This window comes from Etheostoma cragini, chromosome 8 (genome assembly GCF_013103735.1).
Source record: "Etheostoma cragini isolate CJK2018 chromosome 8, CSU_Ecrag_1.0, whole genome shotgun sequence".
Lineage (NCBI taxonomy): Eukaryota > Metazoa > Chordata > Actinopteri > Perciformes > Percidae > Etheostoma > Etheostoma cragini.
The window spans coordinates 24,722,583-24,737,233 of record NC_048414.1 but is presented as its reverse complement, the minus strand read 5'-3'; the positions used below and the strand labels follow the sequence as shown (position 1 = coordinate 24,737,233).

General features: G+C 38.7%; 1 protein-coding gene across 3 annotated transcripts in view; it reads left to right on the top strand.

The window, feature by feature from the left end:
• Positions 1–7,533, top strand: part of mapk8ip1a (mitogen-activated protein kinase 8 interacting protein 1a) — a 28,820-nt gene extending 21,287 nt beyond the window's left edge. For all 3 annotated transcript variants that reach the window (XM_034878358.1, XM_034878356.1, XM_034878355.1), the window contains exons 6-12: positions 1,498–1,573; positions 1,665–1,831; positions 1,928–2,031; positions 2,989–3,099; positions 4,092–4,162; positions 4,409–4,507; positions 6,341–7,533. In XM_034878358.1, coding sequence (XP_034734249.1) covers positions 1,498–1,573; positions 1,665–1,831; positions 1,928–2,031; positions 2,989–3,099; positions 4,092–4,162; positions 4,409–4,507; positions 6,341–6,413 — 701 coding nt within the window. In that variant the 3' untranslated portion in view covers positions 6,414–7,533. The remainder of the gene's footprint in view (positions 1–1,497; positions 1,574–1,664; positions 1,832–1,927; positions 2,032–2,988; positions 3,100–4,091; positions 4,163–4,408; positions 4,508–6,340) is intronic.
• Positions 7,534–14,651: the final 7,118 nt, after the last annotated feature.

Here is a 14,651-nt window from a genome sequence, read left to right as displayed (position 1 = left end):
CATTTACATTTACATTTAAACCGGAGACATTTAAAAAACACTTCTTATCCCGTTTTGGTTTGGAATCTGCAGGTTTGTGTTGCAGTCTCAAAGGGTCCAAACGGAGAACTTTGGCCACACCCCAGCACGCGCATGCCCAATATACGAATTAATGTTTATTAGATATGTGGTTTAGATATACAGTATGTTATTTGATGGAGATTAGGCGAGTTCTTCTACTGGAGCTAAAACACTTGTGTGGAGTTTGCTTTGGGCTCAAAACTCTGCTTAAAAACCAAAACGTTGCAGTGTAAATGCAGCCGTTGTGTTGCAGACTTCTGGCGTTGATTTCTGTAGTATCAACCTTTTCAATGGAATTCCATTGCTAGGCAACAGTCTGGGTCGTTGTTAAGTTCCTGTCAACTTATGTCTTTCACATACAGGGCCTGAGGTTAACTTTTTTGACTACCTGCCACAGTGACAGGTGGATCTACCTGTCCTATTTATGGTAGCCTACTTGTGAAAACTGCGCTGTCATCAGGTGCTGTAGTAGGGGGTTCCGTCTTGATCATCCAGCATAAAGACATTCTGTCCTATCCTCGGCTGGGACACACATTCATACGGTTTGAGAAATGTGTGTGTGTGTGTGTGTGTGTGTGTGTATGTGTGTGTGTGTGTGTGTGTGTGTGTGTTTGGGTGCCCAACTGCAGCGAGCCGACAGCATTGAAACAGCAGCAACTTTTAGCGACTTTATAGTAAAATAAAAACATTACAGCGGTACGCCAATTGCAAAATTCACCTGCATTTGGTAGGTGGTCTGGTGGCCCTGTTCACATACACTGCAACCAAGGAACCTTATAAACATTTGTTTTCTGGACTTTAAAAGGAAATAAACTTGAATACATTTAGAAAGCTGATGTTTAAATGCAACAAATGTGTAACTGTGAAATGGTCTATAGTGACTAGAATAGGCAGTGTTTTGATATGCATTGCCATTGTCTGTACAGTGAGTAGTCGCTAGAGGACAGGTTGGTCTATGTTCAGTGTAAGGACGCAATCCCAAAACTAAGAGACAACATGAGTTATCATAGTAGGAACTAACTACTGAGAAAAAAAAGAACATTGCCATGTAAATGCCGCTTGAATATTAGTAAAGTTCATCAAACTGGATAAGCAAAGTCTGCACTTTACTCAAATTTACTGACATTATTTCCCGGATGTGCTGTTGAGGCTCTTACTTTTGTTTATTATTTCCAACACAGCCAATACAACCCCAAATCACATAAATATTTATTCACAATGGACTAACAATATCACACAATCTCTGTGTTTGGCAACATTTTTACTTTACAAATTACAGACATGGCCAATTTGCACTGGATAGAGATCACAGACAACCTCTGCAATTATTGCAAAGTGTCAGTCCAAATTGGATAACTTGACTTTTTTTCATTACAGGCTAATATGACAATGAAATAGAGTTAACTATGATTGTAACATCAATGCTGTATCATTCAGGTGCTGGGTCATTTGGTGTGTTCTCCTGTGTTTTGGACGGAGTGGAGAGACAACAGAGCCACAGAGCTGCCTACAGGTTAAAACATATGAACATCCGCAAAGTAATTGTGACAGGTCCAAATAAAACACATCAGACCAAAATCTGTATTTGTTATGCCCGCTTTTAGGTTTGTCCCTCGTCATGCAGATGAGCTTTGCCTAGAGACAGATGACCCAGTGTTAATGCTGAACCAGTCTGAGGACCTGTGGTGTCAGGGTTACAACATGAGGACTGGAGCGACCGGCATCTTCCCTGCCTTCTATGCTGTCAAGCTGGCCAAAGAATATGATCAAGGTACATTGCAAAAAACTGGAATGTAAAAACTGAATACCAACATTATCAGAAACATTTAAAATCTAAGATTTCTTTTGTTCTCCATTCTTCTCGCAGTCCAGAAAGATGGCTGGGTAGAGCAGTTCCAGGGGCGGTTCCTGGGTTCAGTACAGGTCCCGATCCACAAGGGCAACGACATGCTTTGTGCTGCGATGCAGAAGGTGCAAACGAAACACTGTACAACAGAACCATACCATGAAAGCTCATTATCAGTCATGTAGTGGCAGGGTGTAACCAATAAAAAGCTAATTGCAGGAAAGTATTAATGATTTGGAGCCTTTCCTTTTATATTTTAATATGGCTAGGTTTATACTGATTTTTTTTTAAATCTGTAGGTTGGCCTATCAAATAAATGAAATGGGGCGTTCACCGGAACCCACAAACAAACCCACAGAGTATTAGCACCAAACTTTTAACTTCTTTTAGCTAATGTCATAGTGAACAGGTGAACATTGTAGAGCATTTATCAGCTAAAGAGATTTTTTTTTTTCAAATTTGACAGAGCTAAACGGAGAGTTAATATTGGACACAAACACAATTCCAATATATAAGGTTGCTCTGTCTGAGCTAAATGTGTAGAAACAATTGTTTGCTAACATGTGAGCCATAACATTACAACTTTATAAGATGATAATGCTTCAAGACAGTTTGTCTATCAGCTTGTTTTCAAATCTCTCTGCTTCCAAGTGTTGCTTGGTAAAAAAATATTTTGAAAATGAATGAACAGGGTGAAAGAAAACTACCAATATTAAAACTAGGTAGGCTTGGAATAGTTCAGAATAGTCACGGAACAGCATGTTGACCACACATAGAAAACACCCTAACAACACATTGCCAACATGTTGATTTTTCATGATTGTGTGACATGACCAACTGCTACTTTTCTTATTTGAAATCCATGTTGTCTCTCTCTTTCTGCTAAAAGTGAAATGTTCATGGACCTTTTTTGCCCTTTTCTTCCTTTTTATGTAGATTATAAAAGAAAAAATTTTAGATTGCAGCTTTATAAATCAAAAACAAGACCGGCTTAACACTACAGACCAGCCCAAAATATCTGATTAAACCTGGTCATGTCCTGGATGTTTAATGACTGACTTACTGATCATTTATGTGAACAGGTGGCGTCTAACAGGCGGTTAGCAGGGCAGCCTCCTTCAACCTGTGTGCTGGAGGTCAGTGTGAAAGGTGTGAAGATCAGTGTCCAAGACCAGTGTCACTCTGCTCATAGGGTACGTACACTACTGTATCTACCCATACACACACCTACCTTCCCTTCATTTGTAAGTGTCACAACTTTTCAAATCCAGCCGATAGAAAACCTGCAGTAGGTAATTATGACGGTGGACTCAAGATACTTTTCTGTAGTTAGGTGTATAGCGCTTTATAGTGGCAATTAGCAGTAACTACAAGAAAAAAAGGGCTGTACACCTGACACATTACTCAAGTAAGTGGCAATTTTTGAACAGACCCAAAAGAAAGTACAATGAAATTAAATTTTAGTGGATCGTTACCCTGTAACAGGACATTAATGTGTTTTTATGGTTGAGGAACACGCAAAAAATCATTCAAGCTAAACTTTGAATCGGGAATTCCCGTTTAGCAAGCAGGAGTCTCCGTTCACCCATACGGGTAGATCTGATACACTTGTCGCCCCACGTAGGCTTGTATCGGTGGTAATGTTTTGTGTTTTGTCGCAGACATGCAGCCACTCTTCTAACACCGCTTGCAAAACTGACACAAGTCCACAGCGGCCTGCGTATGTGTATGTCGGAGCCTTTGTCCAGCTCCTCCACCTGCAGGTTGTAAGCTGTGTGTCTGCCAGGTATATGCCGACTTTCTGATGGCCAATTTAACTCGCCGGCCCTCATTGATATAGTTCCATGTGTCACGTAGCTCCTCACAACCAACTTGCGGGATCAAAAGAACTAACATGCTTACTTCATCAGTTAAGAAATAGATTGTATAGCCTATTTACATTTTTATCATGCAAAAGACACTTTTTAAAACTTTTTAAAAAGTTTTTTTTGCCCTTTTTTTTTCGTCGGATCATAACAGCAACAGTTAGCGAGGTAAAATGTGCAATTAATCATGATTTTGATTTTAGGTCATATCGTATAGCCCTAATGTCTACTATGCCAGTTTGGATAAATAATCCATGTGGAAATTAAGAATTTAAATCATTCAAACTTTAAATTTTTCTCTTTGTGTCCGTCTCTTTCAGGGGGACCAGTGTTTCCATTTCTTCCAGCTGAAGAACATCTCATTCTGTGGCTGTCATCCAAAACACAGCAAGTGAGTCAGATTAAGGAATTATTTGACCATAATTGATTCCCATATTTGAATGGAAAATGCATTAGTAAATTAAAGTGTACCTATTCTCACAGTTTGTTATGTGCCATTATATTTCAATGTCTGATGTAAAGATCACAAATGTAAGCATAGTGCTGTGTCTATCACAGCAGGTTTGCCTCAACAAATATTTGTAAAAATACTTCTAAAGTGTAAGGATCCTGAGTAATGCTAATTACCGCACTACAGGTATTTTGGTATCATCACCAAACACCCTGACCAAGAGCGCTTTGCCTGTCATGTGATGATGTCAGATACAACACTACATCCTCTGGCTGAATCTGTAGGGTAAGACCTATTTATTTATATTGTTTTCTGTATTATATTCTATTGAATATTTCATACACATCTTTTGACTTTTACAATTAAATACACATTTCTGCTCAGGACCAATTGTGAAAAGTAACTAATTGCAATTATGCAAGTACTCCTCTTAAGTGGCTTTTGCTGCTTTGTACTGCTATTACACTTGAAAATGGAAATACTGTACTAGCTCCACATTACTAGATATTAACTTTAAAGCTAAATTATACTTTGCTTAAGATTTTGCATACAAAAGGTGAGATAAACTTTGAAACTTAAACAATGTAAAGTTGAAAATGCTGTTACATACAAACAAGAGCTGAACCCAAATGCATGCATAAACGCAGAGTTAGAGTTAACAGGTTCTATTAAAAGTACTTAAGCACAGTCCAGGTTTCCAGAAAGAGGAAAACCAAGTCAGGTTTCCAGAGAGGCAAACAGGTCCGTAGAACTCCGAGCAGGAGTTGTTCCGTCAGAGTTATCCAGCAGATAGCTGGTGGTGAGATCCAGCGGTGGATGACAGGAGTGGAGCGAAAGCAGGCGGTCAGGTTCCAACCATAGAAAAGAAATGGCTCAGGAAAAGGCACAACTAGCAAAAATATAGGAAGTTTGGTCATGAGTAAGACTAACTGGGATCGCTTGACCGGGTATATAAAGCAGAGGTTGATGGTGGTAGAGGAGCTGCAGATGGAACCCTGACTCCCGCTCACCAGACGCCACGCCTGCACTTAGGACAGACAGAGGGCGGGAGAGGAGAGACAGAGAAGCTACCTAGGAGTAGCAAGCCTAACAAATGCAGGAATATACAGATGAAGATTTTTTTACAATTAGCTATTGCTACTTCTACCTAATTCAAAATTAAAATAAATAATTTTACTACTATTAATAAAAAAGACAACAGAAAATATTTTAAGGATCTATAATGTCAGTCTGGCCAGTAGTTGTCAAGATGTCTTGCTCTGTCACCTCACATCATTCTTTGGTGCACAGAGTTGGGCAGCATCCAAACAAATGCATTGTATCATCTGTTCTTCATTATTATCTGTTGCTTTAGAGATTCTCTTACCACTCCTAAGATACTCAATAATCAAACAATAAGCACAGGGAAACACATAGGGAGTTAAAGAGGAATATTGCAAAGGTTTTATGTAATTGAAGTCAATTGAATTTAATTTTATTTATAGTATCATCATAAGAGTTATTTCAAGACACTTAGACCCAACAATCAAAAGCAGCAGAGCCCTGCTACGCCCTGCGTAGGGCACTCCCCTGCAATTAATCCCAGGGAGTCAGGTCGTATCAGTTCAGTTTTCCCCGGTAGCTCCCAAAGAACATTGAGAAACAGTCGTTATATACTTGTCACATAACAATAAGTCTATGCTCATTTGAAAGCATCCAAATGAATCTTTTTCTAAACCAATGGACAGATTCCTTTACAACAACCACGCTCAATAACCAATGACATGATTGTGCATGTCTCCATACAATTTCATTATATTTAGCTTTTCCTTTAATGGTCATTCAGACTTACCATCTTCTTCAACAAGGACAGGCTGTCATATATGTTTACTCAGTTGACAGACAGTTTTCTAAGCCTATAGCTCCAGGAATGTACCTGAACCTGTCACAGTAAACAAAACCTCTACATGGCCCTGAGTGCATCTTAACAGCACAGCTCATAGAACAGTGTGAGACAGCTTTGCATAAAATGCATACAGAAAAATATACAAATGATAAATAATAAAACTTGAGGAATCATAATTCCTTAACACTGAATTGTCATTTTATTTTCTAACGCTCTTCTTTGGCGTCCCACAGGAGGGCATTCCAGCAATATTATAAGGAAAACGTTGGCTACTCCTGTCCCACTGAAGACATCTTCATTGAATAACACCCTTCCCGCATCCACACTATGTACTGAATACTCACTATGTGCATGTAAGCCTGGTCTTACACAGCAAACTGGACCACTGATTTATCTTTATCAGAGTACTTGCATGGTGGATTTCCTTTCTTACCTGCATCCAGTGATACCGCAAGCTTTCCCTTTCTTTTGGCCATGTGCCAATATTAGTACCTCTACGGCTGGATAGGATCACATGAAATATTCTATACACTGGGAACAAATGTAACATAAACTCACCCAAATTTAAATACACATATTCGATATTGATATATTTTATGGGTTAAAATTACTTGTATGTAACTACGCGTAGATATTGGCTGTAAAACCATATGAACAGCCTTTATGACTATGAAGTTAATTTAAGGACAGAATGTTTAAATCATCCTTTTTTTTTTTTACTTTCAACCAGTGCTAAAATAAATAATAATTTACCAGTGACAGTTTTGGTAAGTTGAGTCATATATCAAAAAACAAGAGTTATCAGCCACATTAGCAGCTCTGTGAGTCTGTAAATGCCAATTTCAGCATGCTAAGATGTGCACAATAGCAGTGTTTACCATGTGAGCAGCTTACATTTGTTAATTAGCAATAGAAAGGCAAAGTACAGCTGAGGCTAATGGAAATGTTGTTATTTTGCAGGTATTTGGCCATAAACCAAACTAGATCTGGATCGCCAAAGCTGTTACACTTTATCCTGCAGGGAACATGAATGTCAGAAAAAGATTTCATGTTAGGCTATCTTACGATATTTTAGAAAAAATGTTGCACCAACAGTATGACACTGACATCTGGAAAGCCACTCTATATAGATAATAATGAAAACGTTAATGGTTATTGCTATTTTTCTCTTTCATATAATTGGAATTTGTGTTTTTGGACTCTTGTTGACACAAGTTAAACAATTTAAAGACATCACATTAGGATCTGGGAACTTGATAATAAGCGTTTATTTGTGACATTTAATACACTAACTGATTGGTCAGTAAAGTTAAAAAACTAAATTCAATTCGAAAAGGTTCCTGGGAACAATACTTAAATCTTTGATTTGTTGTCATATTTGATGTCCCGCCATGATGAATGCACTTAAATGAAAATAATCCATATCTGCTTGAGTTCTAGTTTGTAAAACAGACAAATTAGACAAATTTCCTCTCAGCCCATTTTTACTTGTAGCGAGAAATCTTTAATTTCAGTTTGTAAAAACTATAACCAGTATGTTGAAAACAAGGAAAATGTATCTAGAAGTCTTGCATAGTAGGTAAAGTTGCAAGTTGTGTGAGATTTGTATTTGATATAGATATTTTACCTAAGCAAGTAACCACTGGCTGTTGTAGTCAACAAACTAGAATTCCAGTCACAGATATTTTCATGAATATTGCAGCTTGAGCTTGAACTTGAGTGTCAACTAATGTCAAACCAGTTTAAGGTGCGACACAAATTTAATTTTTACAGATAGAGATTATTGGCCTGGAATCAAGGAATCAAACCAAACTAGCCTGGTCAACCAAACCATGCTTACCAGAAACACCCTTAAGATATGAGAATCTAAGAACAAAGCAAACCTGCATGTTTAAATTAGAGGGTTAACGTTCTGTCTTTAAATTAGCTTCATCCTTGACTCTACAGTAAATAAGGGCTTCTCGAGTCTCCCACAACAGTTAAAAAGACTTTTTATTATTCGCACAGATAAGGACAGACTGATGTTTCCAAAATGTAAAAAAGATATATAAAAGAAAGTATTATTCTGTATTATATAAACCCCAGACTTGACAATCTACTATTGAAGACCTTTGGAGGTGCTGTTGAGGTGCCTAATTTCTCCATTTGCTGCTTGATGTTTTTTTCTTCCAAATGTGGTTCCAACTACAAACCCTTTGTGCCGGGTTTCTCTAGTTGAAAGATTCCATATTTTTCCTTTAACTTTGTGTAATAACAAGGCCCAAATGACGCTGTGCAATTTAGTATGTGTGCAAAAGAACAGACTGGTGAGATGTTGGATCACTGTACAGTCATGTTCATGTCAGTCCACATTATTCGCCTCAGACTTCATTTGCATTGGCTGCTCAAAACTAGGACCAAAGTTGGGGTCAAGTCGGCATGAAAATACTTCTAATAAGGCAGAGGATTTGTTTCCAGTTTTTCATCTTATATTTTTAAAAGGAAATACTGAACATGGCTTCTAAAGACTTACCTTCACAAACTGACTCTCAATCTGACTTGGTTATATTAACAAAGAGAACTAATTTCTTGTTTTTGTCAATCCACGATGTCTGCCGGACATGTTAAGAGACGAATATTTGCTAATAAGCTTTAAGATCCAGGATATGAAAATGTGGAGTGGGATTTCCAGTCATTTGGAATACCTTTGCACAAGCAGTTGAACTTTATATTATACTAGTATAAACCAATTTGAGCAGGGAAAGTCAATGGAAATGAAGCCTGAAATATTTTGTGTTCAAAAAACAGTGCCTATTTTTTCTGATGTAGTGATGATGACTGTCCTCTGTATTAACTGTTGACTTCAGATGTCTCCAATCACAGAATCGTAATGTATACAACAGCCATTCTCATTTATATGAGTAGTCTTGTAGCTGGATTTGACTTGGTCCACCTAGATGGCTGCCATGGAATATTAAAATATGTAACTGCAACCCCAAAGACCTGATATTAAGCCAACCAAGGTTTACCAGGTACATTGAGTTGGTTCTTTCTTTCAGTCAGTCAGTCATTGTGTTTTAATGCAGTTTGAATGATTAAATATTTAGATTGTTCAACGTTTTGGTGAGATTTTGCACATCTGTGTGTGAATAGAAATCATGAATATGATAATAGTTATAACATTAGTACTAGCAGTATTAAAGCTATAGTGCATAGTTTCTGTCGCCCCCATGTGGACTTCTTAATAATGACAACACCACTGGTATTGCAGCCACATGATACAAGCCTTCAATGGTTGCACACATGTAACGTACATTCATATATGTATAAAAAAGTTACACACTAAAGCTTAGTTTTATATTTTTATTTGAGGTTTTTGTGAAGGAGTTTTTGTCCCATGATCTTGCTGCTTTTGTAGCCTAGGGAGGATGGAAATGCTAAACACTTGAATATTTTGGCATGAAAATGGTTAAAGATACTTAAACATCTATTCATGGCATGCAGCCTCTGTCTGAAAATATTGGCATTTATCTGCAAAAACTGTCTCAGCTGAACCCTTAACATAGGTCAACATTTTTTTTTAAACTGAAAATCCCATTAGTTTTCTGACAGCCATTGTTTTAATTTTCACTGAATTCATTACATGTAACAGAAATGTTAATGTTGGATTATACATTTCAGGTTTGAAGTCTTGCCTGATTTTTCCTACAGCAGCACACTAAAGTGAATTAAAATCAATGGCACCCTGGAAGAAAGAAAAAGACTACCGCCCTCATTTATCAACCTAACGTAGAAACCAGCGCAGAAATCATCTTACAACAGGCGTCACGTGGGATTCATGAAACATCCGTATCACACCAATAAGAGCGTAGCAATGGTTGTACATTAATAAATGCAGCGGCTGAAAACAATCCTAATTTAAATACCACGGTTTTGAGGCCTCACCCCTACAATTCACGACATGGCGACGTATCCGGCTAAGAAGCAACACTTTTCAGAGGCGGAGATTGAAACCCTGACATATCTGGTTCATTTGCACTAACGTGGATAATATTTGGCAGCTTAAAAACTGGTATTTAGCAGTGTTGCCGTTGTAAATCGACACCAATCTCCAGCTGAAGTTTATTCAATTATTACATCATTGACATATCTGCTATACTTCTAATAGTAATATACAGATATATATTGCAATCTCTTAGGCCTTATCCGCCACATGTTCATTCCATGCCAGCCATCCAAGGTGCACCACAGGAAGTTGTTCTGAAAGTGTCCTTTCTATATATTCCACTATTGTGATTCTAAAACCCATGGGCATCTACTATACATGACTCATCAATATAGCTTATATCCTGTATAGATACTGTATGTTTGTATATACGTTATTATTGTATGCTGTTGGTTTGAACAAAACCTGGGTGTAACACCGCATGATATCAATGTTGTTTAATGATGACACAGAAGATGCACAGAATGGTGATAATGATGGTGGTTATTATTGTCAATAAATCACATTTACAACTACACTTAAACTAACTATATTACAATTTTGTATGATCATAAATTACCTGTAACAGAAAACAAGACTACCAGAGAAAAGAATGCTATTTTTTAAATAGTTTTTATTAATACCTCTGTCCAATTCTTTTCAGGAAAGTCACAAAATGATTTTCTGCAGGTAGACGGCACCACAGAGCACACATTCTGATTGGTCACAGATTTCGGTTTAACACCGGAAAAGCCTGTGTTATTATTTCAAGCCAGGTAAATGATTTTGTTATGATTTTTTTTTAAATTTTATTTTAGAATTTTTTTGTTGTAGTTATTGCTGATACTGGGGAAGGGAATCTCAGAAAAGAAGGAAATTAAATAAAAAGAACAAAAGTTGTGAAAACACTACCACTTTTTGTCCAAAGTGGGCGCTAGAATCAACACAGATTGAAAGTTACAAATAGTCACTGGTGCAGTCTATTTGATACGCAGATATACTTAGTATTCCTACAAAAAAATCTCCCGGATTCACACACACCCACTTAAGAAAGGGGAATGATACGCAACAACGTAGTTTTGTGACGGAACTTTCACTTCAGATATTTGTATTCACATGTATTTGTAATTGCATAAAAGTGTATCAGAATGCAGGAAATGAAGTCTTTGATGCTCAAAATAACCCTGGGAGAGGAAACCCAGACCCCACACTTTGAACTCCAGGATTCACCCAAGTATCTGCGAACGGACACCACAGCTATCAACATCCCAACGCGCAGAGGCTACCCGAGGCCACGCATCTCACCTTCAGACACCAGTTTACTAGTCTATATCCACAACATTCTGGGATTGCTCCTTAGTCACCGGAAGTTTCATGTACGTCCTTCTTTTTGGCCGGATGTCCGTTACTAAACTCTTTCTTTTTGTTGGCGTTTCAACCTCGGGTGGATTTCTGAGGACTATGGTTAACTGCTCCTCAGATCTCTGCAGGGTAAATCCAGACAACTAGCTAGTCTGTCAAATCAGAGTTTTCTGTTGCACAACTAAAACAACTTTTTTATGTACATATGTTGCACCAAAACAAGTTCCTTCTAGATGCTATTTTGCAGCGGTACTGCGACTCCTTCCGACGCTCAGAGAAGCTTGCCTCACTTAATGCTTGTTTTATCAAAACAAGTTTCTTCCCAAGCACCTTCATTCAGAACTTCCTGCTAAAACAATGATGATTTGTTTAACCCTTGTGTTGTCCTTCGGGTCACCGGTGTCCCTCACATTCTATGTGAAGTCAATTCACCTGAACCGGCGGGGGCCTCGCCCTTTGGGGTCCCAGGGACCCTTCCTGCAGTCGAACGCGTTCCCAATACCCCTCATCTTGTCCTCCGGGGTCCCAAAGACCCTTCCTGCAGTTGAACACATTTCCCGCTTGCCTCATCTCATGCTCCCAGAGACCCATTGTAGGAGCCGTTTGTGTCCACCATTTTAGTTAGGTTAATTTAGTTATTTATTTTAGCCACTTGGGGGAGTATTGCACTGGTTTTGGTACGTTACTGGGAATTAGGTATATTTACAGGCCTGGTAATCAGTGACGGAAGGTGGGGATGGCATGGATCGTAGCCATGAGCATGCTATAGCACTTTATTAATCAAGTTAAATAGTTAAATACTATCTTATGTGAGTACCCCTTTTCTACTTTTATAATAAACGGGAACACCACCCAAAGAGAACTAATGCCCGGACCTATGATCTTCTGCCACGCGTTGAGAACACCATGCCATCCATACCGATGCTTATGGGATAGCCTCAACACCCATCATGCAGTCGAACGCGTTTCACACTTACCAACATCTCGTCCTCCGGGGTCTCAAAGACCCATCCTGCACTCAAACGTGTTTCCCGCTCGCCTCATCTCGTCCTTTCGGTCACAGAGACCCTCCTGTATTCAACTGTATTTTTCTGCTGCTAGGGCCTTATCCTCCCAGGTCCCGAGACCCATCCTGCAATCGAACGCGTTAAATAAACCATACAGTTCCCTGTGACGAAGGACAACACAAGGGTTAAAGAAGTGCTAATAAAGCAGAGCACGACTCTCTCCCATCCTGGAATGCTGTGTTGACTTGTCAGAACCTCCAACGCAGCGGAGGAAGGTCTAGCAATGCAAGACAAGATGCAGGATGTCCAGCAGAGAAGTTGCTGTCTGTGTTCAGGTGCGTCGGTGCCCTCTCTGACGTAGAGATGAAGAACAATGTTGTTGTCCACATAGCCGAGATTGTAGCCATGGGTTGTAGCTGATCCACATCTTCACCTTTTTCGGTTAACTGGTGTTTAAATTTGAAAACGTTGACCCTGGCCAGGCTAGCAGAGTCAGCAGAAGACTGGTTGTGTTTGAGCCAAGGGCAGACTGGCCATCTGGCATACCAGACACTCTACCGGTGGGCCGACGTGCTTTTTGGGCCAACTGCCAACACTTTTTTTGTATTTCTTATTGTTTTTATTGTCCGGACCATTGTTTTTTCAATTGATACTGGGCTGGCCCAAAACACTTTAGTCAAATATATCACATAGGCTAGGTTTTTTTTCTTTTTCTGACAGACGTGGGCCATGAAACATGTAGCTCATTAGCCCATTTGGTTGTTTTGTTATTTGACACTGGACTGAACCAATCATCTTTAAACAACACTTTCTTTGGGATTTCTGCCTGCATGCAGTTTCAGTTAGGCCTAGCAAACTCAATTCCCTTTTAAGGATTTGGGTTATTCTGATCTGAGTCACTCACCAAACTGGTTGTGCTAGTCACTTGAGTCATTATTGAGGTCAGCCAAGGCAGACTTGCAATGTTTTGGACTGTCTGATCGACCTAATAGCATTTTAACATACTACATTCATATACCAAATCTATAGTAGGGTTAGCTAGGCTACGTGCAGAAAATTGTATGTTATTCCTGAATTGAAAGAATGGCTTTTGTAGTGGATTTGCTTTACTCTGAGCTTGATGGGAGACTTCACTCGCTCGTTTGCTGCAGATCCACTCATAGCCGGCTGATTCGCGCAATTGACTGACTCAGGTGAGAACTCATAATCCGTGTACCTTTTCGTTAATTCGTTTTTCAAAATAAAACCAAATCTCAAAAAACAAATAAATGGCTTGTTTCCTCAACATTCTTTACCAAAACCAAAAGGAAAGAACGGATAAAAACTCGTTTATCCAATTTACAATGTTGTCCTCAAATGGAAAAATGGAGCGTTTCACCCCGTTTCATCCAATTTTTATTTTTTATTTGACGCAAGCTGCATGACCCGAATGTGACCTTAACTCGTTTACAACGCATAGACTGTATATTAACGGTCTATGGTACGAGACCGACACGACCAAAAGCAGCTTATCTTTTGTAGCTAGAAGGTAGCAATTTAGCAACAGAAATTGACATTTTTGTGCTTTTTTGTGGAAGTAAGAGGGTTACTCTGAAGCCTGAAGACATGACCACAGATAAGATATCGGTTATTTTCCAGGTATGTATTATATTTGAAGCGCTAGAATATAACGTTATGGTGTTTAAAATACTCGTGGGCGCGCACATCTAAGATTGCTAGCTACCTAACGGCTATCGTATATGTAAACTTTCAAAGTTATTTGTGTGTTCGAACAAGTTCTAGTGTGTTTTTATTGATGAGGTTTTTATTTTTCTTCATTTAACATTATATGTTATGCAACACTCGTCTTGGATTAAAAAAACTAAAAGATGTTCTCTGCTTTAGATGTAACATTATATTATACTTTAGCTTTCGTAGCAATAACTCAGAATATGTTATTAAATAACAGTTACTAATGAAAATGTTGGTGATTACTGTTACGGGACGTGACAGGAGGAGGACCCAAAAGCAGAGTCGTAGCAGGCGTGTAGAACTTAAACAAAAATCTTTATTATAGTCCCAAAAAACACAAGGGAAGGCAAAGGCCAAAACACAGAGAATCCAACAAACAAAAAGATCCAAGACGCAGAGCATGGCAAGGCAATCACAAGGGATATCCTGGGGAAGTACTCACTGGGAAACACGGACGGAAGGAACAGGAAAACGTCAGGA